The sequence below is a fragment of the Falco biarmicus genome, chromosome 2, assembly GCF_023638135.1.
Source record: "Falco biarmicus isolate bFalBia1 chromosome 2, bFalBia1.pri, whole genome shotgun sequence".
Lineage (NCBI taxonomy): Eukaryota > Metazoa > Chordata > Aves > Falconiformes > Falconidae > Falco > Falco biarmicus.
Window position 1 is genome coordinate 27,269,715 of NC_079289.1, and position 26,494 is coordinate 27,296,208.

General features: G+C 42.2%; 2 protein-coding genes across 4 annotated transcripts in view; one reads left to right on the forward strand and one right to left on the reverse strand.

Moving 5' to 3' along the window:
- Positions 1–6,038: 6,038 nt before the first annotated feature.
- RFXAP (regulatory factor X associated protein) overlaps positions 6,039–26,494 on the forward strand; it is a 249,255-nt gene continuing 228,799 nt past the window's right edge. Inside the window, exons 1-3 of one of the 2 annotated variants that reach the window (XM_056328016.1) lie at positions 6,039–7,055; positions 9,727–9,834; positions 12,810–14,522. In XM_056328016.1, coding sequence (XP_056183991.1) covers positions 6,465–7,055; positions 9,727–9,834; positions 12,810–12,920 — 810 coding nt within the window. In that variant the 5' untranslated portion in view covers positions 6,039–6,464 and the 3' untranslated portion in view covers positions 12,921–14,522. Of the gene's footprint in view, positions 7,056–9,726; positions 9,835–12,809; positions 14,523–26,494 lie in introns of those variants that run through there. The other variant, XR_008820113.1, reaches the window with a different exon arrangement.
- SMAD9 (SMAD family member 9) overlaps positions 18,085–26,494 on the reverse strand; it is a 43,363-nt gene continuing 34,953 nt past the window's right edge. For both annotated transcript variants that reach the window (XM_056328010.1, XM_056328009.1), the window contains exon 7: positions 18,085–25,766. In XM_056328010.1, the coding sequence (XP_056183985.1) occupies positions 25,623–25,766 (144 nt within the window). In that variant the 3' untranslated portion in view covers positions 18,085–25,622. The remainder of the gene's footprint in view (positions 25,767–26,494) is intronic.

A 26,494-nucleotide genomic window follows, 5' to 3' on the forward strand; every position in this document is an offset into this window, starting at 1 on the left:
GTTGTCAAGATGAAAGGCAGAGAATAGCTGTACACACACAGTACAAACACAGCATACTTGTCTAGAAAATGTTATTCCTGTTCCTAAAGATCGAAGTCTTGTAACATCAGTCTGAGAAAGGACAGAAGAAATGGCTTCATAGGCACAGATTTGTTATTTGCTGAGGATCAAGACATGCCTTAGTCCTGCAGAGCACCAATTCCTTCTTGTCTCTCCTGCAAAAATGAGTCCCTTTCGATCTCCAATAGTCTGAATCTGATCATACTGAAGTCCCTATAATATAAACTCCCTTTGTACCTGTATTTGCCAAGCATTTCAAAGAAAACAGGAATTAGTTATTAGGCAGAATACAACAACAGAGTTAAAAAGCCATGAATTTGCTTTTTCCCTGACTTTCTGTAAAGAAGATGAGCGGACTAGCAAATCATGGGAATGAAGAGCCTACAAATCTTATTTACTGACAGTTCTTAACATGCAATTTCATACCTCAGGGCGTTTTGACTTTCCTGTGTCAGGAACATCCTATGAGTCTGTCCTTACTTTTATCCAAGAATGGGTGCTCTCTCAATCACTGTATTACAAAGACAAAGGGATTGTGATTCCCTTGTTTTTTAAAGAATGGTGGCTTAAACAGAACAAATCAAAACAAAACCCTCCAACTTCATATTGAAAAAAAAACCACAAAAGCCTCTGTGACTGTGTGGAAGAATTGGTAAAGTTGCTATTTCACAGCTTCAGCAAAGTGATAGCAAAGTGTGTAAAAATAGCTCCAGTTCAAAAAAAAAATTCCTGTTAATGGGTTAGAGCCATCCTCATGCACAAAGGAGACTCTCAAGTGTGAAATACACCTTTCAGAAAAATTAGACACCTTTAATAACACCTATATGTGAGAAAGTGTGGCACTAAGACAAAAATAAAATATAAATATTGCTGTCCAGATAACTATGCCAGAAGTAAATCTTCAAACTCTTGCATAAAATGACATGTAAAACCTATTCGTGATAACTATACAGAAATACTTCACTGCTTGATTAAAGTGAGAAAAGACTACTCAGAACACAGCCTGTGTGAGTAACCCTACAGTAGGAGGGACCCCAAGGCATGACTCCCTTAGAACATGAAAGAAAGGTCAAAAAATGTGAGCATTACCACTTGTTTTAAGAAAGGAAGGAAAAGATGCTGCCATTCAGATACAGTTATGCATTGCTTGTATTTGGCAGTCACAGATGTTAGCAATGGGCAGAGCAGCTAATCTGACAATATTTCCCTGCCAACAGATTGCTTCCCTTACCTAGAGCTTTGCTTCCATCTAGTTTTAACTTTCTTAATAAGTGAGGTTCTTGTTATTTCTACTGAAAGAGTACATTTCATAGTCCGAAGCTGAGCTCATTACATTTTTTTTTTAATTTTTGTAAATTTATCCCATTACTTATGTTTACCGCTTCATTAAGCTGAGTGACTATGCTTACTTTTGCTACAGTAAGGAATTTTCTTCTCCATTATTCACGCTTTCTTAGCTATAAGGATAGAGATGTTATTTTAAAGTAGGCCTGAATCAAATTATTGAGACTGAGAGTGAATCAATCTGTGAAACAGTAATAACTAGAATTAGCAGGTACTCACCTTTGCCAAGATGATAACTGTTTCATGCCACAAAGGTGTATATCATGACTCACACGGAATAGGAGACATCTCAGGACACATTCAAGGATGCTGGCTCTACATAGGGGGAGAATATTCAGAATGACACTGGTCCTGCTGAGGTGCTAAAAGGAATGATCTCCCATCCATTCACTGTGAATGGAAATCACATAGACTAACAAAATGGGCTCCAGATACAGTCTACTTCAGCAACTGGAAAGGGCATCAAAGACACACTGTTCTGAGATTTAGAAGTGTTCTAGTAATTAAAGCTGTTGAGAGCACAGGGGTTAATAAATGTCCAATGCGAGGTTCAAGGCATATTCTAACTCCTGTCCTGCACACTTTCATGCAGCTTTATTTTTTTATTGTTTTTATTGCATTCCAGTTGTTATTTTTATTTATATGTCTAATTAAATGTAAATAGATGAAAAGGGAGACTTACTTTCAACAGACTTATTTATCTGTTGTCATGGGACAAAGGTAACCATGCAAAATGAGAAGGGTCTGGGACAAGAAACCCATTACTGATAGCCATTTTATGTCATGCATATACTAAAACCAGAATATATATCCATATGCAAACCAAACTTCTGCTTATTTAAGAGGCTTTAATTTCCATGATTTGCAAAAATAAATTTGTCTGTAATTCATAAAGCCCAATAAATTTCTGACTTCCTAGTATTGTTGGGAAACAGAAATACTTGGATATTATAAAAAGGGGTGTTTATAAGATTTTATAAAATTGTCATCAAACTTCTGTGCACTTATCTGAAAAGCAAGTTTTAATAAACTGACTACAGTAGCTTAAAGTTATTTGCTTTGCTATTCATGGTAAGACTTCAGCACTCACTGTCACCTGGAAATCTGTATCGGTGAGCATACTGATCGTTTTGCACTTCACCTTGCTTTGAGAGATCTGATTTGAGGCTGCTGAACGTTTGAACCTTTCCATGACTGTATCACTCTGCAACTTGTCTGGAACCCCAAGAGCAGGTAGGAGGAATAAAATGGGGAGATTGCTACGCAGTAAGAGGTAGAATAAAGTAGAAAGATCTCTCTTGAGTATATACTTGCATTTTGATTCCTGCATCAAATCTTGTTTCTAACGAGACGTGCTTTAAAAATTAGTTCTCAAGTTCCTCCAGCAGCCTTCATTCCCTTGCATCTTTCAAGTACCTTTCACATCTGTGTTAAAAACTCATGCTCTCCTTGAGTTGACCTTTTCATTTTATAACAGAGCAGTAAGTTTACAAGATAATTTGCATTTAGATTATGCTTTCTTTGCAGGGATACCACAGCACTAGATGTATGAATTCCATAGTCCCACTTCCCACAGAATTTCTTAGTATGGCCTGCGCTCTTCAAAAACATGATAAAGGCAAATGTGCTTCTGTGTAACAGACAGACAGACAGATATTGAGTGAACAGAATTCGTATCATCACTCATAGGAAAATGCTGAAATAGCTTTCACGGTCTGAAAATATTACCACAGCTATAATCATTAGCAATGTCTTAGTCTGTACGTAGGACAGATCAGCCTCTCCAATGATGATTACCTCCCTGAATCTTATCCTGCATCTGTTTTTTAAATACATGTTGTTTCCCAGGTCAGTTAAGAATTGGTTATTAAGAACTTCACAGAAATCTAGAACATTAAAATTAACTACTTCACAAACACAAATGAAAGAGAACAGAAAATTACAGAATCTATTTAAAAAACAAGCTGTCAGCTTAAGGACAAATGAATTTATTAGATTTCAGTAATCATATTTGGCATCTCCTCTTAATTGTACCTGGCAAGGCAAAACATGGTGCAGCTGCTCCTGGATGCATGGCAATGATGTATAGACTAGTGACAAAATTTTCCAAACATGACCTTCCATCCCCAAGAGCTGGATTGCCAGAAGTGCAGCCCAAGGAAACTAATACTTTGCTTGATTTCTTTTCCATCACAATGTCTCTTTTCTGAGCAAACCAGGCAGAAAAAAAAAAATGGTAGCTTTTTTAAGAGGGGCTTTATTTGTTAGTTGTAACCAATTTAATTCCTATTTATGTTTCTACGCCTTCAAGCAAGCAGATGATAAGGTTCTGAGCTAAAAATACTTGGATAATACTTCACATTGCAGTCCAGTGAGGGGCTCATTAAATATCAAATAGATTTGCTAATTAATTAACACCCTCAATATCTTTGTAAGTTATTGTTAGTTTTCTGGATTTTTTTGTTGTTTCCTTAGATGAGGAAAACAAGAACTAAGGTGTTGAAGTCTGCTTCCAGGCACACTCTCTAATGAGACCTCCATGTGTTACCAGGGTGTCTGAGGCTGAATTCAACTGATTCAAAAAGAGAGGGAATTTCCAGCAGAACATTTGCTTGGAAACCTTCACTCCAGAAATAATTTTCACATTTAGCCTTGAACTGTTTCAATCTACTAATCTGACTGGCCTGTGCCAAACCCAGCTGTCTTGGTGCGGCTTCAGAGTAATGATGGAGGAGGGCACAAGCAACAGTTCTTCCTGGGACATAAAGTGCATCAGCTTCCCATTTCTTATTTGCATTTTAATTATTTATGGTGTGGATATCTGCAGGGAGTTTGACTGGAGAAAAATGCTGTTGGTTTTGCTTTGTTATTATTTTGGATTTTATTATAATTAATGTCAGGAGCACTTTGAATTTTAAGTAAGCATTCTTTCAAGATGCATTTTAAGCACAAAAACTATAAAACCCTACCAAAACCACAAACTAAAATTATTTCAATGGAACTACAATGTGAAAAAAACAGAAACATCTGCTGAAAACCTGTGCCTCAAGGAGCTCACATCTGAAGAGGTAAGAGGTAGAACAACAAGGCTACACGTAATTTTTATATGTTTCACTACTGGCACAGATGCAAGGCTGAGTCCAAAAGAGAGGGTCTTGTAAATCATCCCAGCATGGCTGTAGCAAAGATGAAAAGACATCGAGGCAGGTGTGGGGAAAGTAAGTCTCCACTGATGAAATAGTCTGGAACTCCAGTTTAAACAGTAGAACTGGGTGTCATCTCACCTGTGTTAAAAGTGACTGCTGGGTCAAATGCAATGAGGACAGTTACCCGGTTCTCTGGGATCTGCCTAGGACTATCTCATGTCATTAGGTATTTTGACAAATGCTGGAGAACTGTATTACGATGTGATCAAGGGTGAAAACAAATGGCTACAACTGTAAACAGCATAATCATTTACCCTAATGACAGGAAAAGGGAGCTGTGGCAATTGCCAGAGAACAAACGGGAGTCAGGGCTGTTGTTTAATATGGGATGAACCAATGTGTGCAACAAGAATGGCAAGAACCCACCAGGAGTAAGGAGGCAAGAAAAATGGAGGTGGGCAAACAGCAGGTGATCAGGGGGATGGAGGTCAGTGGGACTTCTCTGCAGGAGCGAGGAAAACCCAGTGCCTGCGTGTCATGGTTTAATTCTGGCCAGCAACCAGGTACCACGCAGCTGCCTGCTCACTCCCCCTCACTCAGAGGGATGGGAAGGAGGACCAGAAAGGAATGTAAAACTCCTGAGTTGAGATAAGAACAATTTAATAGGTAAAGCAAAAACCACACACGCAAGCAAAGCAACACAAGGAATTCATTCACCACTACCCATGGGCAGGCAGGTGTTCTGCCATACCCAGGATAGCTCCATCAGGTGTAACGATTACTTGGGAAGACAAACACCATCACTCTGAATGTCCTCCCCTCCTTCCCCCAGCCTATATACTCAGCATGACATCATATGGTATGGAATACCGCTCTGGCTAGTTTGGGTCACCTGTCCTGGCTGTGTCCCCCTGCCTCTGGCTGGCAGGGCCCAAGGAACCCAAAAGTCCTTGATTTAGTATAAACATCACCTAGCAACAACTAAAACCATCAGTGTTTTATCAACCTCACATCATAGTCAAAACACAGCACTGTACTAGCTACTAAGAAGAAAAACATTAACTCTATCCCAGCTGAAACCAGGACAGTGTGGCACAGGAGAAGGAAGTATGAGGAAAACTGAAGGTAGGTAGGACAGTTGCATTACAAAGCAACTTTTTTCTTGGAATAAAATGTAAGAATTTTGCAGAAAAAAAAAAAAAAAAAAAAGGACTGGATTGAGGAGTAAAAAATTGCCAAGATTACATATACAGCATTCATTTACTTTTTCATAGTAGATGTTTACTTAGGAATAATGCATTTGAGGTGACACAAATACGGTGAAGATGGTCTTAGCTGCTCAGATGAACCTTGTAATAGGGAAAAAGTGTCCAAAGAGCCACGAAGAAGTGAGCTGTGGGCAGAATCGATACTCCAGCGAAGGAAAGGAAGGACAACGAGCAGCAAACCGAGAGCTACAGGGCAACAGCAGGCCGGCCACAATAAAAAGGCAAAGTGGGAGAGGAAACCAAACTGCACCCCCAGGTCCCGGTTCCGCAGCTGCAAGGGGCTGGCGAGCAAGGTCACCAGCGCAGCCCAGGGCCAGCGCCCGGTCGGGTTCGACCCGGACAGCCATCAGGGGACAGCAGCAGGCCGGGGCCCGAGCAGGCCGGCAGCGCCAAGCCACGCCGGCTGCCGCGACACGGGCACGGGGCGGTCCCTGCACATGGGAAGCCGCGACGGCTTCACGCGGGCGGCGCTGTCGCAGCCTCACGGCACCGTCCCGCAGCCCCCGCCCCGCCGCTGCCGCCATGTCGGGCGCCGCGCGCGGCCCCTTCCCCTCAGCACCGCCGCGCACGTGACCCCGCCCGCCCGGCGCGCCCCGGCCACGCGCAGCCCGCGCGCTCGCCTCCCCCCGCGACGCGGCGCCGGCACATGCGCGGTGCGCGCGGCGCGGCGGGGCTGGGGGCTGAGGCGCCGGCGGGCGCGGCGGGCTCGGTTACCGGCGCCCTGCGGGCCAGCCCCGCCGCCGCTCCCTCCTCCGCCTCCTCCTCGCCGCCGCCGCCGCAGCAGCAGCAGCTGGCGCTGCTCGTGATGCAGCCGTGCGGCGGCGAGGAGGCGGCGGCCGGGGCCGCGGGGGGGGTGCTGCCGCTCCCGAGCGCCGACCCGCCGCTGCCGCCCTCCGGTAGTGGCGGCCTCATGTTGTTTTACGAGCTGGGGGGGGCCGGCGACGGCGAGGTGGAGGCGGGGGAGGAGGGCGAGGCGGCGGGCGGCGAGAGCACGGCCAGCCCGGAGGAGCTGGAGGAGGAGGAGGCGCCGGCGGCGGCGGCGGCGGGCGGCGGCTGCAAGAGCTGCACCTACCAGGGCTGCAGCGAGACCACCACGCAGGTGGTGAAGCAGCGCAAGCCCTGGATGTGCAAGCGCCACCGCAACAAGATCTACAAGGACAAGTACAAGCGCAAGAAGAGCGACCAGGCCCTGGGGGGCGGCGGGGCGGCCGCCGCGGGGGGCGGCCCGCGGGCCGAGGTGAGGCACCGGCGGGCGGGCGGGGGGACGGGGGCAGCCCGGGCGCCGTGTGTCACCCGGGGGAGGGGGCGTGCCGTGGGAAACCGGCGTCTGCCAGACGGAGTGGGACCTTGCTGTCCAGAGGGAAGGGCAGAAATCCAGGGCAGCCCTGGAGGTCACTCTTCCTCTGGTGTCAAAGCAAACCCCGTTTCTTTTTTCTTCTCTGATATAAATTGTAGCAACTTAACAGCAATACCAGAGCGCTGCAGGTAAAATGTTCTTGCTGATAGGTACCGTGCCGTGCAGCCTGTGCTTATTTCGCAGAAGGAAAGATGAAAGTACAGATCCAAGAGCGATGTCAGTCTGCTTGCCCAGCTGGTACTGAAATGCAGGGTTTTAAAATCACAACAGCTGTTGGGTATCAGATTATATTGTGTATAAAAATCCGTTGCAGGTTCTTCAAATACTTGATTATTTTATATATATATATATATATATATAAAATGGCAGTTAAATATTTAAACCACTGATAGTTCATACTTACTTTCATAAACTTCTGTGTATTTTTTAGATGGGAAAATACAGTCAGCAGGAGAACTGCTGCCGATGTTCAAGTTTTTAGGTGTTTTTTTTCCTACAGTTTGTGACTCAGCCACAGTAACACAGTTTCTGATTGATGGTTGCTTGTACTGAGTTAGATTTAAGATCTTGTATTTGGATGAGCTAGAGAGAGGGGAGTGGGTTTACTTTTGAAGGTGCTGGCTAGTTTGTGCTTGAAAGGAGTATAAAACAGCGGTTGTCAAAAGAAAAAACTCTTTACCTGGCACTGCTGCTAAAAGCAACACATTTTTGTTGGCACAGCTGTCTCTGGAGTTGTGTGACTGCGAACTGATCTAACTGCAAACTAACCATCAAAACCCTTTGCATTTTTCAGTTTTTCTTCATATAAATTTAATAGTAACAGTACGGGGTGTCACACCAAAGAACTTTTTTTTTTTTCTGTCTAGCTGCAAAAGCTGCCATGAAGCAGGTGCATAAGAAAAAGGCAAGTGTATGTGATGATACTAGGGAATATTCTCCCAGCTTTCTTCTCTTTCAGCTCAAAGGACTTGCTGAGATAGGTGTGAGTCTTCTGATGTATTCTGTAACTTAAATGAAGTTTGTTCCGTGTGCTACTTTGGATTTTTGTTGAATCCTTGTAAACTCTCAGAATCAATTACATTCTGATAGCTTCTTCAGGTCTGCAGCCTGGTTCGAATGATCCCCCTCTTGGTTTTGAACCTGATTGCTGCCAACTTAATTTGCTAGTTACATTAGAAGATACAGTGATCAACTAATTCTTCCTGTTCAGTTTGTGACACTTACTTGGTAGGCTTACTCTTAAGTAATTTCATTCTCAGAGTGAAAATGCATAGCATGCTTGTTTCCAAGTAAAAAGTTACCTACTTTCATCATCCTTGTTGCCATTCTATATATCTTCTCTAGTTCTAGTAGCTATGCTTCTTAGGTGAGAGAGCGGAAACTGCTCACAGTATTCAAGATGTAGGTGAATTCTAGATTTATATACCAGGTTGGTTTTCCCTCTTCTCTCTTCCTTTCCTAATAATCTATCATGCTCAGTTCATGATGAATACTTGCACTAGTTCAGAAAAGGGGACAGTGTAGGAGGAGGGTAAAATTGCTGCATTTGATGTAGTGAGGGGTTAAGACTTTTTGATCTGTAACATGAAACAGTGATTATTGCATGTTGAAAGAGAGTAGGTTATTTTCTCCCGGTTTCTGCAAGTGCAGGTTGCTCTGAATCTTATGGAATTAAGGCCTGAACTTGCAGAAGAAGGCAGGATATTTAGTGCTAAATTTAGTGTGCTTTTTTACAGTGGTGCCTATCAAGGCCCCACAAGATACTGTTGTCTTGTGAGGTCAGAGTCAGATTTGAAATAGAAGCTTCATTTTTTACTTCTGTTTACAGGATTGAAGTAAAAGATACTGGGATAACTTTATTGGTGGTGGTGGTTTTGTTGCTTGACACTTACCATCAGGTAAATGGAAGTGTTACCAAGTTGTGAATTTAATACACAGCAATCAACATTGCTTGAAATTTTCCAAACCACGAATCTTTTCTCTACAGTAAATTATAGAGCCAGGTTGTTTAGAAGACAGTCTAATTCGTATGACTGGTGATTGTACGAGGAACAGAATAAACTTACAAAGAAAAAAATGTAGATTTTACTGTCTCTTGTCTGTGGATTTGGTGACTTCATAATAGTATTCTGAAGTATGTGGGGTTTTATTTGGCTATTAAAAGTATTATTGTCATTCCTACCCAACTGCTTACGTTAAGTATCATTCACTTCCACAAGATGGAGATTGAGCTGTTGTGAATTACTTCATTTTTAAAAGATGCAATCAAATAAATTCAAGCCATCAACTAGCTGTAGTAACCTGGTTATTTTTGCAATTTGGAAGGCTAACTCAGCTGCGTTGCTTCACTGTGACTGGTGAAATTGTGAAAATAACATGGAAAGAAGATGCCAGTTCTTGAATAGATACATTTCTATTCTTGTGCTGTTCCTTTCCTCTGCGGATTAATGAGGCAAATGTTTTTTACTCTTGTGACTTTCTGTTGTGAAAAATAAATGTATGATTGTATCAGGGTTTATAGTCTTCTCTATTTATTTTCTTTCATGTGCAGGATAGTGTTGAAGGTTCAGTTTCTGTTACAAAACAGAGAACAGGATCCATTGGAGATCGTCCAGCAAGACCTACTCTTCTAGAACAAGTATTGAATAAAAAGAGGCTGGTAAGTTTTGTTTCTTGCAGGTTTTGAACTCACATAATTAAAGGCAGTGTAACAATGTTTAACTGTCACCCTTGTGAAAGGTGAAAATCAGTTTAATGATCATACACTTACTACGTGTATTTTCAAATTTAAAATATGCTGCAGAGCAGATGTGTGTGTCTGCCTCTGTGAAGAATACTAAGATGACTAAATTTAATGATCAGTGCCACATTAACTAGAGTATTTTGATAGTACTAAATAGATGCGGTTATGTCGTTAGGGTAGATAATGCTTGTAGTATAACTTGAGATGTTTTTAACTTGTTAAACCAACTTTTCTGTAAAGCGTTAAATAGATCAACACATGGACTTTAGGTCTGATGAAAGCTTGTAATTACTGTAGTGTGTTTTAAAAGTTGTAGATGTATCATATCACACTTAAAATTGCATATACGTTGATAAAACAAGCTATGTAAGCAAGCAGTATGACTTGTAATGTTTGTAGGCTGCATGAATGGCATGTGTTGTAAGGGGTTTTTTTAAACACTTGTTGCTCCTTTATTTAAAGAATTAAGCCCAGGGAAGGGAAATAATTCAGTACTTTTCCTTTGGCTTCTTCATTACGACTTTGTATGTTACTGGTTTTGACAGTCTCCTTTCTCCAGAAGCTAATGGGACTGTTTGCCTGTTCTCTGTTATCTATGCAAAACAATTTAATAATCCTCATTAAAGTGCTGTAGTGCTTGTTCAGAAATTTGAAAAGTCTTTAGAGAAACATTAGTCTTAAGTATACGGCTATATAGATTTATTTTCTTGAATTCTTTCACAATCGTATAGCACTTACTTAATGATTATGACCAGAACTCAGAGGAGTATCTGTAGCTCTTCAGTTTTTACAAGAAGAAGATAATGAACTATGGAGTTTATTTTTCACGTTATCTGTTGTTTTTCATGTCTCGCTTACAGAATTGTTGTACCCTTTCCTGTCTGTTTCTATTTAAGTGGCTTTTAATTTAACTTGAAAGGTATTTTATTAATGAAACATCATTTTTTCTAGAAATAGAGTAGCAAGAAGCTCTTTAAATAGATGTTGAGAACTTTTGCACAGAGTTATGTTAAAGCTCTTCAAGAACTGAAGTTTCCTTGCAGTGTTCTGGTGAAGTGAGTTTCAGATTCTCTTTGATCTCATTCTTGCTTCTTTCTCGGCTCTGTCCCGATTTCTGTCATTCAGCATTATTTCTTCTAGAATGTCTTCTTTCTTTTGTGCCTATCTACACAGCACAAGGCCTGAGGGTTTTATGGTGACCCAGAAAGATCTGTCATGGCCTGTTGCATCCAAGTCTGTTCCATACCTCTTGTTCCTGCACGTGAAAGTTACTGCATGTCACTGGTAGCTGCCTGCAGGTTTATCACTTAGAAGTGCCAAGTCCTTTGTGCTCACTCATATGTTTCTTGCACGTGATTAATCTCTGTGAGGAGAGGTTTTGGTGGTGATCCATCTGGATGTGGAGCTTGCACTGGATAAAGATATAGAAACAGAGGCAAGGGGCTGAGAAGCAGCAAGTTGTGGATAGAGAATCTGAAGCACCTTAATGTCATAAACCAGCAGCAGATAAAGAAGTACTTACTGCAGAACTACCTTGTGCAGTGAAGTGACTCGATAAAGCTAATGTACAGTAAGGAAAAGGTGGCTGCCCATCTGTTCGGTGAGCTTGTTTGTTATTAGTAGCTGCTTTCAGTGGCCGATTCACTAATCTTACCTGTTCAGTGCTGCTGTAGGTGTGAGTTATGCGGAATGGTTGTTTTCAATTAAAACATCTGCAGAATTGCCCCTAAAAGCATAAAGTTCTAGACCCTGCCCTGGTAGTTGCTGGTCCTTTTGAATGTAAATCGGGGTTACAGAGTTGCAGTACTTCTTTGGTTGCATCAGTGAAGTAACCATGCATAATGAGCAAGCAGCCTAGGGAATTAATTCAGCTGAAAAATAACCTTTTCCAGCATTAGTTTCTGGAATGATCCATTCCCAACCTGATTTGCCATTTGACCTTTACAAACACTTGTGCTGCCACCCTCCAGGAATGAGAGTGAACAACTGGAGTTGGATCACAGACTGCAACTGTTTAGGCCAGATGCCAGTAGTTTTAGACATTTTGCCTTTTGACTGAAGGTATAGGTTTGGGTTTTAACGCATTCCTTGTGGCTGGGCTGCTGTTTTGAAATATTGGGAAATTACTGAACATTCAATGAACATAGAATCCCAGAGTGTCTCAAGTTAGTAAGGGACACTGAGTCCAACTCCCTGCTCCTCACAGAACAGACTAAAACTACACCATGTGACTAAGAGCATTGTCCAGATGTTTGAGTCTGACAGGCACATGAGTTTTGCTGTAGAATTACAGTATTTTATTTATTACAGTGTTTGAGCTGTCTTTGATGGGAAATGTAGAAAGTGGACCAAAACTGAAGCACAATTGAAAAGAGTTTGTTTTCAGTATGTCAGTAGATCACATCTGTTTGCTCTCTTGATGATTTTTGCAATATTATCTGTTCTTTACATTCTGAATCTGCTTTCAGGATGTGTATGAATGTTGCTTCTGGGTAACCTGCTGGTGTCCTGAAACAGTTTCTAGATATTTTTTGTGAGCATGTTTTGTAATTCTTCAGCATTTAATTGAACTCTTATTTATATGGGTGCACTGGTTTGAGCTAGTATACAGTTAATTTTCTTCACAGTAGCTTGTATGGGGCTATGTTTTGAGTTTGTGATGGAAAACAGTGTCGATAACACAGTGATTGATGTTTTAGTTATTGCTGAGCAGTGCTTGGTCCCACTGAGGGGGGACTGAGCAAGAGGCTGTGTGATGCTTAGTTGCCTATGGAAGTTAGACCACAACAATGGGTAATGGACAAATTGATTTAATGGAAAAATATTATAGTCACTATCATAGCTATTTAATATATGGGAGCTCTTTAAAGTTTGCTTTCTCTTTCTTGCAGTCCCTGCTCAGAAGTCCAGAAGTAGTGCAGTTTCTACAGAAACAACAGCAACTGTTAAGTCAGCAGGCTTTGGAACAAAGGCAGCAACAGTTTCAAGGAGCACCTGGGTAATCAGATCAGTGACCTGCAGATGAGTCTGGTGCTGAAGGACAAACAGAATGTGTATTTTATATAAATACAAAGAATCGCAGTGTTTAAAGAAAAACTAAAGTTGCTGCTGTTGTGTATTTTACCTGTTTCTTGTTTGCACTTTTGAGGCTTTGAGCTGCTTGGGTGTCTGCAAACTTGTGAGGAAATCTGGAGGAGTCTATTTTTTGATTCTTTTTAAAACTTCATTTTAATGTTTGATTTTTTTTAAGTAGAAATTTGTTTATTAGTAATGTTTAGCTGTACACCCTTCTCCTACCAAAGTCTTCCATGAAATTAACATTTTTTCTATGTAAGGATTTACTGTTTAACAAAGTCGCTCTTTGATGACAATCATTGAAGGAAGTCAGTTACTTTCTATGGAAGTTGTGAAATAAAGTCCTGAATTTGAGCCAGTCTGGTGGCATGACCTAACAGCGATTGCTCAGGGATATGAGAAACTTATGTCCAGTAGAATATTGCACTAAAGGCAAAGACAATATGCCATCAAGAAGTTGATCCAGTGGCTCAGAAAAGTGCAAATCAGGTGATCCTCCTGCTATGTATTAATTATCTACATGTTTGAAATACTCATTGTCTGCATTGTAAAGCACGTAAAATAATTTCCCTTTAAAAGTTCCAAAAGAGATAAATGGTAAAAAGCTTTAGAGAAGAATTAGGTGGCACATACACGACAGAGTTGGGACTTGTTTTGTGGAGTTATTTGTAAGGACCAACCTCTGATATGTGAAATATAACTTAATTACAGATAAGAGTATCACTCATTTTAAGTGACTACATTAAATGTTAAAAGTTTTTAACTTTTAATAGCAAATGCATCCAAAACCTAAAATGTAATTGTGCATTATTTTCCTTTATGTAGATTTTGCCCTCTAAAAAAAGAGCATAGTTCAAATTCTTCCATCAAGACAACTGATATATAATCAACAAGTGTTAGACTGCAGGTTTTCAGGCAATTCAGATGGACTTGCAATTGATTGTGTTAAGAATCTAAACACTGTGTTATGTAAGTGTTGAATCCCACATCTTGTTTTTAAAACAAAGTTGTGTATTAAACCACATTTCTGAACAGAGGTTATCTGAATGGTGTGGGGTACTTATTGAAGTATTACTTGGATGTTGCAGCAATTTGATCCACTATATCTCTCTTCAGGAGTATTTGTTAGTCTTACGAATTTTTACAAGCTGTGCTTTGTGTATGTATAGAATTTGTTCAGTAGGGATTTATTGAATTTTGCATTGTCAAAGTTGCTTTTTAAAAAAATCAAAATTTTGTATCAACAGTTCTGGACCAATAAGTGTTTGAGTAAAATCTTTTTTTTTTCTTTAAAAAAACAAAACCAAAGCCTGTTCTTTTCTGTTAGATTTGTATGTTGTTAGGTTGGGTTTTTTTCTATACTCAAATAGCTAGCTGTGACTAGGTGGCATTAAAACTTTTGTGTTCCAAGGCTCTTCTTACAGAAAGTTACTTTAGCTTTAACTAACATCATATTACTTTTTTCAGTGTGTCAGAGACTATATGTGAAAATGTAATGAGCTGATATTGTAGAATAAAGTATTTGCTTTTGGTTTAAATGGTCAGCTTATGAAAGTATTTAGGTGAACAGTTATGATTAAATGTATTTTAAAAACCCAACAAACCCTCAAAGTAGAAAAGGGACACAGGGAGTGCTTGTTAGGACAGCGCTGAATGAGTTTGTTACCTCAAAAGAAATGAAACTTGCTGAAGATGAGCTGCACTGTGCTGAACATCACTGTGCACATCTGTCCTGTATTGTTGCAGCACAATCAAACTAGTAGGCTGCAACAAGGCTTTAGCATTGGTCAGATTCTACTGTCTGCTGTATCTCCTTCCTCCAGAGAGGAAGTCAGACCACCCTGCTCCTCCTCCATCTGATCCCCACACTCCTCAGGGCTATTTAACCACTTAGCAGAATGAGCTACAGCTGCACATCATCCATGTCAATCAACCCACTGCCTCCGAGGCAAGGCCACAGCTGCATGTTATCAGTGCTGATCAACCCACTGCCTTCAGTCCTCTACAGTTCCCCCTTTTCATTTTTAACCAAAAAGAACCATGTCTATCATCTATTGTAGGGCCCTTGGCAGGGTATGTGGGAAGGCTGTTCAGGTTGAGTTGAGGCACAAAGCTACATCTGATTTCAGCCTCTGCATCAGGGTCACGCAGATGTTGTGACTCTCCTCCCAAGGGGTCTGTGGAACAGCCAATATCTGATGTCCTCTTGTCAATTCTAGGGTCTAAAAGAGGCTTAAGCCACCACAGCCCTGCATCTGTGGAGACAAGCATACCCTCATCCACAGGTAATTAAATCCCATGGGCCTTGTTTTATTGTGGTCCATGACTGTTGTGGAGTGCCATGATCCGGAACTTGCAATAAAGCTTGGAGAGCCAATTCTTTTCCCTGCTGCAGGACTAAAGGATGTAAGCGAGCTTGTAACTGAGCAGAGTTAACTGGAGCCTCCCCCATCAATTGTGGAATCCCTGCCACAAAATGTGGATCATCCTGGGGGTATTCTAAATTCATCAGTGATTGCTTGTTTGCCAAGCACCTCCAATTTGACTCAAACATTAATATTTGCATAAGGGTCAATATAATTTGTGCAATTGAACAGCAATCATGAGCAGTAAGCTCTGCTGTGAAAATGCTACATAACAATTGAGCGTAAGGTGAGCCTATTCCATACTGTATACAGGTTGATCTTAGCTTTATCACTCCTCAGTTGAAAGGTTCCCACTTGGGGGGAGCTTTACCATCCTTTCAAAGCACTGGGCAGGCTAACACCCTGCCCCCATGGTGGTTACAGCATGGATATCCCCTTCTGCAAGTGCTTGCTCCCACATTTTTTCCAGAATTTGGCAGGATCTGGTCCCAATGTTGTAATTTGGACTGGTTGTTGAACATGACCCAAGGTCTCCTCTGATAAACCTATCACAGATGGCTTGGGATCACAGACAGGCAATGGGACGATGACCGGATCTCACTGCTGCCCCAAAGGGAACAGACTCTGCCCACTTGACCCGGCACTGCTCTGCTTCTCCTGCCAGCCCCGACTGTGTGAATCAGGTGATGGCAGAGAATCCAGTGGTGCTGAAAGTACCTTATTGGGCATCATCTCTGCAACCAGGGATGTGGCTATTTCAGCCGCAGCCTTTGCCTCCTTGTCTGCTTCTGATCATTCTAGTAAATAGAAGACCAATCTCCATGTTGTCAATGATGTTGTAGCAATTTTGTTCCCTCTCGTGGCAGCCCCAAAAAGTAACAATCTAGCACTTTGCCATATCTGAATGCTGGAGACATTTTTTACTGTAACAGGCAAGTTATTCCTTTTACACCACCCTAGCAGAGTTCTTATTGCCATCTCATCATACTTTATGCCTTTATTTTCAAATATTTCTATTAGCATTGTTAATATAGGCTTTATTTTTCTGTCCACATCTGATTGATCATAGATTTGCTAGAACAATCTCCATGCTGTTAACGAAGCTGTGGCAATTTTGTCTCCCCTCAAAGCAGCCTCAAAAAGTACCTTTCCAACACTTTGCTGTGTCTGAATGCTGAAAACCTTTTTCACTGTAACTGGCAAATCATACATTTTACACTACACTAGCAGAATTCTTATTGCCATTTTGTCATATTCTACACCTCTATTTTCAAATATTTCCAAAAGCATTGAAAATACAGAATTTGTCTCCCTGTCCACATTTAGTTGTTCTAGCAGGTCTAAGACTAATCTCCATGTTGTTAGCAATGTTGTTGCAGTTTCATTGCCCCTTGAGGCAGCCTCAAAAAGAAATTTTCCAGCATTTTGCCATGTCTGAACACTAGAGACATTTTTCAGCATAAACAGCACATCATTTTTTTTGTACCAGCCTAGCAAAGTTCTTATTGCCTTATTATACTTTACACTTCTTTATCTATAAGCATTGTTAAAGTGGAATTTTCTTCTTCTGTACCCATATCAATTAGTCCCCATCTACATTGGGTACCAAAAGTTGCAATTTCAGTCAAGACAGACAACAAATATTGCAATATACCCATACCAATTCGTTGCAACAGCTCACCTCATGGTGTCTGTTATGGGTTGCAGGTTCTTCAGCTTGTCTCAGTTATGTTGGGCACCAGCTGTAGTCAGAGTCCAACTCAGTCAGCCTCACACTGGGCACCAATTGTTGCAGCACAAGCAAACTATCAGGCTGCAACAAGGCTTTACCTTCAGTCAGATTCCCCTGGCCCTGCTGTTTCTCCTTGCTCCAGAGGCCAGACCACCCTCCCCCTCCTCCACCCAACCCCCTCTCCCACAGTCCTTAGGACTATTTAACTGCTTAGCAGAACGAGCTACATCTGCACATCATCCATGTCAATCGCTGAGGCAATGCCACAGCTGCATGTTACCAGTGCTGATCAACCCACTGCCTTCAGTCCTCTACACTGTATTTCTGGTGGTCTGTGCTAGTGGTACCTGACAGGCTGGTGCAGATATCTGGAGATGAGCTGGGTAACAGGCCTGGCCTGTTAGGGCCGAGTGTCAGATGGGATTCCTAAGTCACCAGCAGTGTCCATGCTCCAAAACCATTATGTCTTCTACTCCCTTGCTTCTCTTACTGCAGAACAAAATCTGAATTTTGGGAACGTTAAAACCTGGCTTCTGTAACAGTACATTCTCACTGTATCTCTCTCTTTCCTTGAGCAGCTCCAGACCTGTGCAGCTGCAAGTCTCTTTTCCCACTAATGTCAGTCTGGTCAACAGCTAGGGCTTCTGGATCAGGGCTGTCTCCTTCAAAAGCAAGCTGAACCAGCCTCTTCAGTCTTCAACTCTACCACAGGACAGTGAGGGATGCGTGTTTTATAACATGCAGATTTTATGCTGTATTAATTTTCAATCCATTTTATAGTGTCTAGCATCCCATTCTGCTGGAAGTGTTGCTTCATCCCATTATTCACTTAGTGAAATTGCATATTCCTCTTGCCTAAGACTGACTTGTATGAATAAAGGCTTTCTAAATGCTCTGGTTCACAAAGTCACTGGTGATCAGGCTGGGACCTACAGCTTTCCAGGGCCAGTCTCTTTCAAAGTGAAAAATGGGAGACAACAAGGGAAAGAGCTCTTAAATCAGAAATATCTTTATTAACAGTAAAACACAAGACATGAATAATCCCTTTTACAATAGAATAATTCCAGCCAAAGAAAATGGAGTGTGTTAAAAAGTGTATTGTTCAAACATCAGACTAAATATGTTAGATTTAGAATGCCTCAAGTCAAATGCAGCAGGAGGAATGCTTGTGAAAATGTCCACTTCATTAGCAGTTGAGTTATCTTTCTTGATACGACAGGGCATGGGACAGAGTACTCTGGGGCTGATCAGAGGACTCTGCGCTGCCCTGATCTCTCAGGCTCCTGAAACTAAGCATGTAGGAGTTTTTTTCATTCTCAAGAGGCAAAGAGTCCAGGGAGTGTTCTCTATACAGCGATCTACGCTGGTTTACCGAGTATCACTACCTGTGAATAATACTTCCTTTTGGATAGTGCTGACATTTTGCTTTGATTCTGGTGGAGGAGAGAGGTCAGAATTGTTCACAGACAGAAGCAACACTCTTAAATCTATGTAGATTCATGGTGCTTTTCTGCACCAGACCAATAGCTCATACGTAACGCCACACTTTGCTTGAATCCACCATTTTGGCCCCTTGACTGCATAGAAGTATGCAACCTTATGGCTTCATTGATCCACACAAAAAGGCTTGTTTCTTCACCTTCTTGTCTCACTTCTCAGCCCCATTTATATTGCAAAGGCAATATTGAAATGAGGGTTTAAATTGCTGACACTGACTTATCTGCAGAAAGTATGCTGCGGTACATTTAATGAGTATTATAAATAAAAACTCCAATTGCTTGAGTAAGTGAAGAAAATTTGTCTGAATGTGCATTATCTCTGCTCATTATTATGTTTGTTCCCTTGCTCTCGTTTGCAAAGCATCTCATGGACATAACTGTGAATAAGATTTAACACACACTTTAGCATCAAAAAACCACTTTGAAACATGATGTGCTCACTACTGTGAAAGTGCAAGGGGTCAGACTTTACCAGGTTTTTTTCTAGCTTTTCTTTGCTGATGAGGTCTGTATTTAAAATTATTAACTGGTTGGTCTATTTCTTCCTATGCTATTCATATGCAATATTATTTGAATACTAACACAGAATATAAGATAGCAGCATCCATGGATAATAAAAACACTATGACTGAAGATCTAAAAATTGTTCACAATTAGCTGCAAATGCTCACATTGGCTATAATGGAAGAGTAGCTGACTCCGGAGGGTGTAGTGGTTATGCCTACCTTCCATAAGACATGGCCTGCAAATGAGATTCATCATTTGTACAGGCACCAAGTTTGCAAGCATGGCCCAGGTGCAAGTGGAGGTGTCCCCTTGACAGGACTCCCATATGCCCTACCTCCCTGGCAGGGAAGTATGGCATCAGTATGGCAATATAATGTAAGGCACGCCTGGGCAAGCTGTTTGGAAAGCCCAGGGGTGAAGAGGTGACAGGATTCTGGCTGCTCCTGATCATTCTGGAGCTCCCTATAAATAGATGATCGGTACAAACCAAAGGCTGTGTTTTGTGCTGGTGCACAACATGCAGAAGTGTCTGTCTGCACTGGAGACACAAAGCGGTTCCTCTCTACTGAACAAAGACCAAATGCCCACTCAGGCTTTCGGTACCTTGCAGAAAGGTAGTCCCAGAGCTGTCATTAGGAAGAAGTCCTGTTTCAGTGACTACAATGAATCCTGCAGGTTGAGAAGCTTTTTATTCACAGATCTAAAGTCTCATATAATCTCTCTCCCCACTGCAAGATGGGACCAGCTCTGCCAGGCTCTTTCTTGACAGTGACCTGACCATAGTCGCTCTCAGGGAAGCACACTTGTCCATTCTTAGTTCCTGTTATAAATGTGATTTATAACACAGGGGGTCCCTGTGAAGGCTCCTGCTGATTCCATCTTCCTTTAGGCACTGCAATTTCCCACCTATGCATGAAGTGGGCTGCTTTATTGCAGTTCCCAGGTAGACGCTCTGTATAATCCATGTCTTTCAGTCGTGCAGTTTCTGTTCAGAGTGCAGTTCTCTCTGAGGAGCACACACTGGATGTGCTCAGTGTCCTTGAACAGTTGCCCCAAAGCTGAACTCCTTCTTAGTCCTGCTGCGAGGCACAAGGCGATCCCAACTGCAACCAGAGCCTAATCCCTGCACCATGTGGGCCACCAGTTTGCCCCAACATATCTAATGGCTTAATCAGGAGGCTGGCACACTCAGCCAGGCTGTGTGTGGGAAGCACCAGACTGAGGACTGTGGTACTCCAAGCAGCTCCTAAAACGGGTCTTGATTAGTTTAGATATAAATGTAAAAAGCTCTAGTGAACACAATGGCTGCCCAAGCGTGTACTGCCTTGATACCTCCAGTGATGACCACTGAGCATATCTGGTCATACGCTCCCTTCTCCCCAGTTATTTCATCCTCTCAGCATCTCTGGCTACTGAAACCAACCATGAACTGTAAGTCCTCTATAAAAATCTTCTCAACTTCAGTGGGGTTTGCACTCACCCAGTAGGGCTTGGGTTCAGATGTTCAAGTAACAACCAGCTCGCTGGGCTTCTCCAGAGCAAGCAGCTCTCACCTCTGGCTTGGAGAGCACATGGGACATGTTACATTCAACACATTCCTGATGATATAAATATAAATTCTGGGCAGTACTTCTCAACTTTGAAAAATGGTATTTAATTACTCTACCCTAGACTCATTATAATCTTTCTTTATTGTGTTTGGTTTTGGTTTTACTAAGTTAGGTTATGAAGAGCTGGGGGGAGAGGTGAGTAGTACAGAGGATGTCATGTTTCTTTCCTGTGCTGAGCACTATGTAGTGCTCAGGTATTCCTGAAAGCTATAGCTGCACCAGAGATGTCTCTAATGAGCCAATAAAATTGGCCTTATACTTGAGATCTCTCCAAAGTTACTAAACTTGATCAAGCTTCTTTATAAATCGTTTCCAGCCAGCCAAGAAGCAGTCAGTCCCTGCCTGAGCTGCCTCTGTAAATACAGCTGTTTGTGTAACTCTCAGTCACTGGTGAGACTTTCTAATTCATAAAGCTTACAGCTGAGTATTTTAAGCCAAGAAAAGCAGATCAAGTAGTCACAGTCACAAATGCCTGATTTTCTCCGTTTTAAAAGTTGTGTCGTGGAGATGATGTTTACAGTGAGAAATGTTTGCAGTGTTGATTTTATGCTGAGGGAACGTTAATACCTTGTAACTCTGTCCTGCATTGAATGCATGCAGAAATAGTTGAGGATAAATGTGCTTCAGCCTGGAACTGTCTCTATTAACAGAGAGCTCCTGCCTGTGGCAACCAGTTGTCTGAATCCCAGCACAGACCCACAGAATAATGTATATTGGAAGGGATGTCCATAGGGCATCAATTCTGATGCCCTGCTCAAGGCAGGGACCAGTCACAGAAGGCTGCTCAGGGCGGTGAAAGTCTTGACACGGTACCTGCTGGAGACACAGAAAGAATTTCTTCGACTCCAGCTGTTACCTGAGCCCACAGTTCCCCCTTTGTGTTGCTGATACGTTATCCTTCAGCCTGACCACAGCACACCATGAAATTCTCACAAGGTGTAAAGACGCTTGTGGTGTAGCCTCTGATGGGGAGGCAAAGCCCGCGCTGTGCTTCTGAATGCTACAGCCACTTCTATACCGCACCTGATCAGCTGTTACAGTGCGAGGTCAGGGGACCAAGCTGTCAGAGCAGCAGTGCCACTGAACGGCTCTGTGCAGTCAGGGTGCTAGATTTGCCTCCATCACCTCTGGATGCAAATGGCACATTAATACTGGCGCTGCTGAAGAACTGGCAGCAATTAAGCAGTCCTCTTGATCACTTAGTAGGAAAACAAGGGTCTTACGTACCATGATGAATGTGCTTTATGCCCCTGCCTGACCAAACTCCCACTGCTGCCTACTGATGCATGGTACGTCTCTGCAGAAACTTTCAAGAGGGTTTGAACTGTTCATGGCTCAAAAATAATTGAAAAAAATCTGCCTTCAGCTAGGTAGTCTCCCTCTAAGTAATTTTAAATGTCTCAGGAAGACTATCTCCAATGCTTGAGTATTAATGAGTACATTTAAAGGCTTTAAATTGACTACAGGTTGGTAGGCTCATGAAGACCTTTCAGCAGAAAACAGCTCCTCCCAAAAGGGAGAGATAGTAGAGTAAGATACAGTGTTACATTGCTGTAATTTACGAGAAACCTGGATTTTTAGCCAAATTTAATCCACATGTACTAGAGAAGCCTGCAAGAGAGACTTTGTTCAAAAAGAAAGGGAAATAAATGGTTTGTTAGCCTTACTTTTTATCACTGCATCTGGGCAGGGGTCATCTTCCAATTTACTTGTTTGCCTCATTCGTTGTTACCACTTCTCCCTTGGGATGTGAGCTCTCCCTTCTCTTGGGCTTTGCACAGCACTTCATACAGTGCACTAAGTTCCTGGAGGCCACCAAAATTGGAAGTAAGTTCACACTGTGATACCGACCTTCCCAAAGGCTAACTCTGAGCTGGCGCTTGGCTTTGATTGCCCAGAATCAGGCACTTTGATCCAAATTCCAGCAAATATTTAAATTTGCTGAAATTCATCTCATCCTAATACAGACATTTTAAACAGGTCAGAAGAACCATGCTCCAGAAATGCCTCTTCACTTACTAGTATGGGAATATTAAGGTGACTACCTTTAATGAGATGCGTGGACTGCACTGAAGCTAAATCCTATTTGTATGAGAATTACTGTAAAAGTAGACATACAGGAAAGGAAAAACTGCTCTTTTTTACCAACTTCCATTTAAACAACACAGACACTCACTGACCAAGCATCATTACTAGGCTGAGAAAACCACCACATCTTCCCTGGGGCCCACCTCATCTAATTTTGGATATGTCTGATGCAGCAGTCCACATTTGAGCTGGTGACCCTGAGTTCCCCTTATACTCAATGGGAAGACATAAGCATGCTCAGAGCGCAGCATATTTCACTTGAAATACCTGCCTTATGATGAAACGAACGATGCCCCAGAAGAACCTGCTTCTCTTCACTGGCCATCCAATTTTCCTCTACAGCATTGGTGGGAAACTGGGTTCTGGAGCTGCCCAAGAGCAGATGCACCTCAGAACACCTCCGCTTTGCTCTCTGTGAGGAAGATGACAGTGCTGGGAATGTCTAAAAGTAATCCCTACGCTTCTCTATATATTAGGAGGAAAGAGGTTTCAGCCTAAAAGACAAGGAAGAATATAGGATAAAGTACAGAGCTAGACCCTGGACAGGAGAAGTGATTTTCTCCGTCCTTAGCTGCTGAGAAAGCAAAGGGATGAGTGTCATGAAAAAGCACAGAGAAATTACTGAAGAAAGGATGCAATAAACATGAAGTATATGCTCAGTACAGTGACACTGATGACAGAGGGAGCTGAGGGAAACATCTTTTTCCAAACTGATCTCTCTCAAGTCTGCTGAACAGTAAATGGCACGCCTGGAATTTCTGTGTAACATCATTATTGGATTTCATTGCTGCAGGAGACTGTAAAGCTTTTCCTGTCCTACAGGGACACTGCTGACGTCAGATGGTGACAGAATAGGGTTCTTCACATTTTCAGATTTCCTATACAACTTGCTATTACTGCTCAAACTGGATAGTTTATCCTTCTGTGCCCTACAAATTCTGCAGGCAGCTGAAGACGCATGAATGAAGTAAGCCTGCTAGTTTACTGATTCTTCTGCTCTGTTCATAATTACCACCCTGTAACAGGTATTACCTAGCATCTAAAACACACGAAAGTCTTGAAGTGAATGTAATTTCCTTTGCATATGTGATGTAGCTCAAGATCTCAGGCATCCTCTTCTAATTATGCAGTAAAATGTGTAGCACCAGATACTGTGTGAGAAGAAAAGAGACATTCTGTAAAATTGGTTTGGTTTTTTTTTCTTGTCAGGGTATTTCTGGTGTGTTCTAAGGAGGAATGAGATTGGAGAAGTTACAACTCTCTCTGACCCTTAAAGCAAAACAATTTTCAGTGGACTGTTATGCCTGGAAAGAAATAGTCCTCTACCCTTTCCGCAAGGTAATGGGGATCATCGAAGCGTGATAAGAGTTTCACCTGCCTCCTCAGGAAAGGTTTCCAAGTGAACAGCATTTTGTAAGGCTGGCTCTGTGGATGAGAGTGTGGACAATAGGTTTCCCTGCTTACAGAAGGACCACAGACAAGGAGCTTGTAAAGTATGTTCTGCACGCAGATTCACTCTTTGATTGTTTGTGGCTTACATTGCCTTGCCATCCTCTACAGGCGAGGCAAAAACACTGCAAATGATGAAGCCTGTGTCTAAGGTGAGAAACCGTGCATGGGGATGTCCAAAGTGACTGGCAGGGAAGCCCCCTCTGTCAAACCTGAGCTTTGCAGTGGGATCCTAAGCGCTGCCCCAGCACAGCGGGTGGACGTGGCTGACTCCTACCTCCTTCTCATGGCATCCTGTGAGCATTGGGGCTTCCTGCTCCCAGTACAGAGACTATCCCAACACAAATGATGAAGTCACTATTTGGTTCTTCAATGCACACTTCATTTCCCTTTTCTGGATCACAGTTAAGTCCCTTTTAGACGTACCCTTGATATTAGCACAGTAGTCTAACTACAGACAGTTCTAACTTTAAAACAAACTACATCAATACTGTATATTGGATAGGATTCAGTTTACATGCCGGATACATATGCAAGTATGTATGTATTTTGCAAAAAAGCACTGGAAGTTAATTAGTTTTTAAACTTACAGGTATATATTTCAAATTCTATTTTTTCCCTTTTTCTCAGGAGCTTGTTGCTTTTCAGTGTAGCAGTACCGTACACTACTGTGTTAACAGTATCAGACTATTTGGATGTGTCCAGAATGCTCTGATAAGGCTCCAGTGCTGAACGTATCCCAAGGGGATCTCTCCTCCTACTAAATCCTACGGGAGACAGGGGTGCCTCAGCTCCTCAGAGGACCTGTTGGCCCATCGTGCTTTGCAGTAGGGAGACAGACTGGAATTGCAGTTTAGTCCTTCAGTTCACTGGATAAAAGTCATCTCTATGCATAAGTCCTGTGCACCACCTAAGGTCCTCTTTTAGACCTGAAATTAGGATGTAAAACGGATATAAATGGTGTAGAGATCTGACTTTGGTTGCCTGCAGAGGGGTGAATTTCACCTACTAGGAACAGCTACAGCCAGGTTTCTGAATCTGCATGAAAGTGCTAAGAATTCACACCGTTTACTGGCTCGGCTGGGGAATGAAGATGCTCACAGGACATGTTTGACACTTTTGCAGGAATTTGGCTTATTTTGTACTAGAGAACAGATATGCTATACCTGAATTTCTAAACTTATTGTACTGGCATCAGAGTAACTAGAAACCACAAAATGTAGCATGAAAAAAAAAAAAAAAAAAAAAAGGCGAGTAGACTATGTATAGATATATTTACATCTACATACATCTACATATAGAAGCTTCTGTTCACTGGAAATCCTATAAGCCACTGCCTGCAATAGCATCCATCCTAAGGGAATTCTAGAGATGATTCTTAAGAGACCGAGGAGATGGGGTTATGAGGTGAGCCCATCTGTGTCAGCACCTTATCCAGCCATTGCAATGGTCCATGCAGGTGGATCTCAATCCAGCAGGGTGTGCTTGTAACATCTTGGCGATGATACTCTGCTCCCCAGCCCTATAAAAGCATCAAAGGACCAAAAAGTGAGTGTTTATTTAAAAAAACAACATTAAATCACAACTGCAGTGCTGTCAGTCTAACACAACTACAGGTAACCCATCACACAGGTTCCCAAGATGTAATGCTTTGTCCTAAGGATAAGTTTTCTCTAGAAGCTTTGTTCCTTTTTAAAGTCATTGTTACCATAGCTATCAGGGACTCTGTACTATTAAATTAAAAGTGCTCAGTCACACTTCCAGGTGCCGAGACCAACTGACATGGAAAGGCCTGTTTCCAAGCTTGGCTGCCTGCAAACAGCCCGTGAGGAATGGTCCCTGCTGTTCGCACCCCAGAGACGTGCCCAGGAAACTCTGCCAGACTGCTGTCTGGCACAGACAAAAAGCAGGCCAGGCCCTGTCATAACACTTTAACAGGAACTGGGAACGATCCTGGGCTCTGCTTCGTTTATTGGTAGCAATGCATCCTACGAGTCTGAGACTCTAGCAGTTACAGGTATTTATCTGAACCCCTGCAAACTCCCAGCAAGGTTCCTATGTGCCATACCCAACTTATGTATACACATTTTCTGTAGGTTTTCTATCCTTGAACATGTCCTCTTTTCCCATGGGAGCTCCTGGCTGTCTGCTTTGGGAAGTCCTGCAGTAACTTCTTCAGCTCTTTTGGAGAGATAAGGGATATGGAGCACCTGACAGAAGATGGGGATGTGGTGCTGGCAGGGAGAAAAG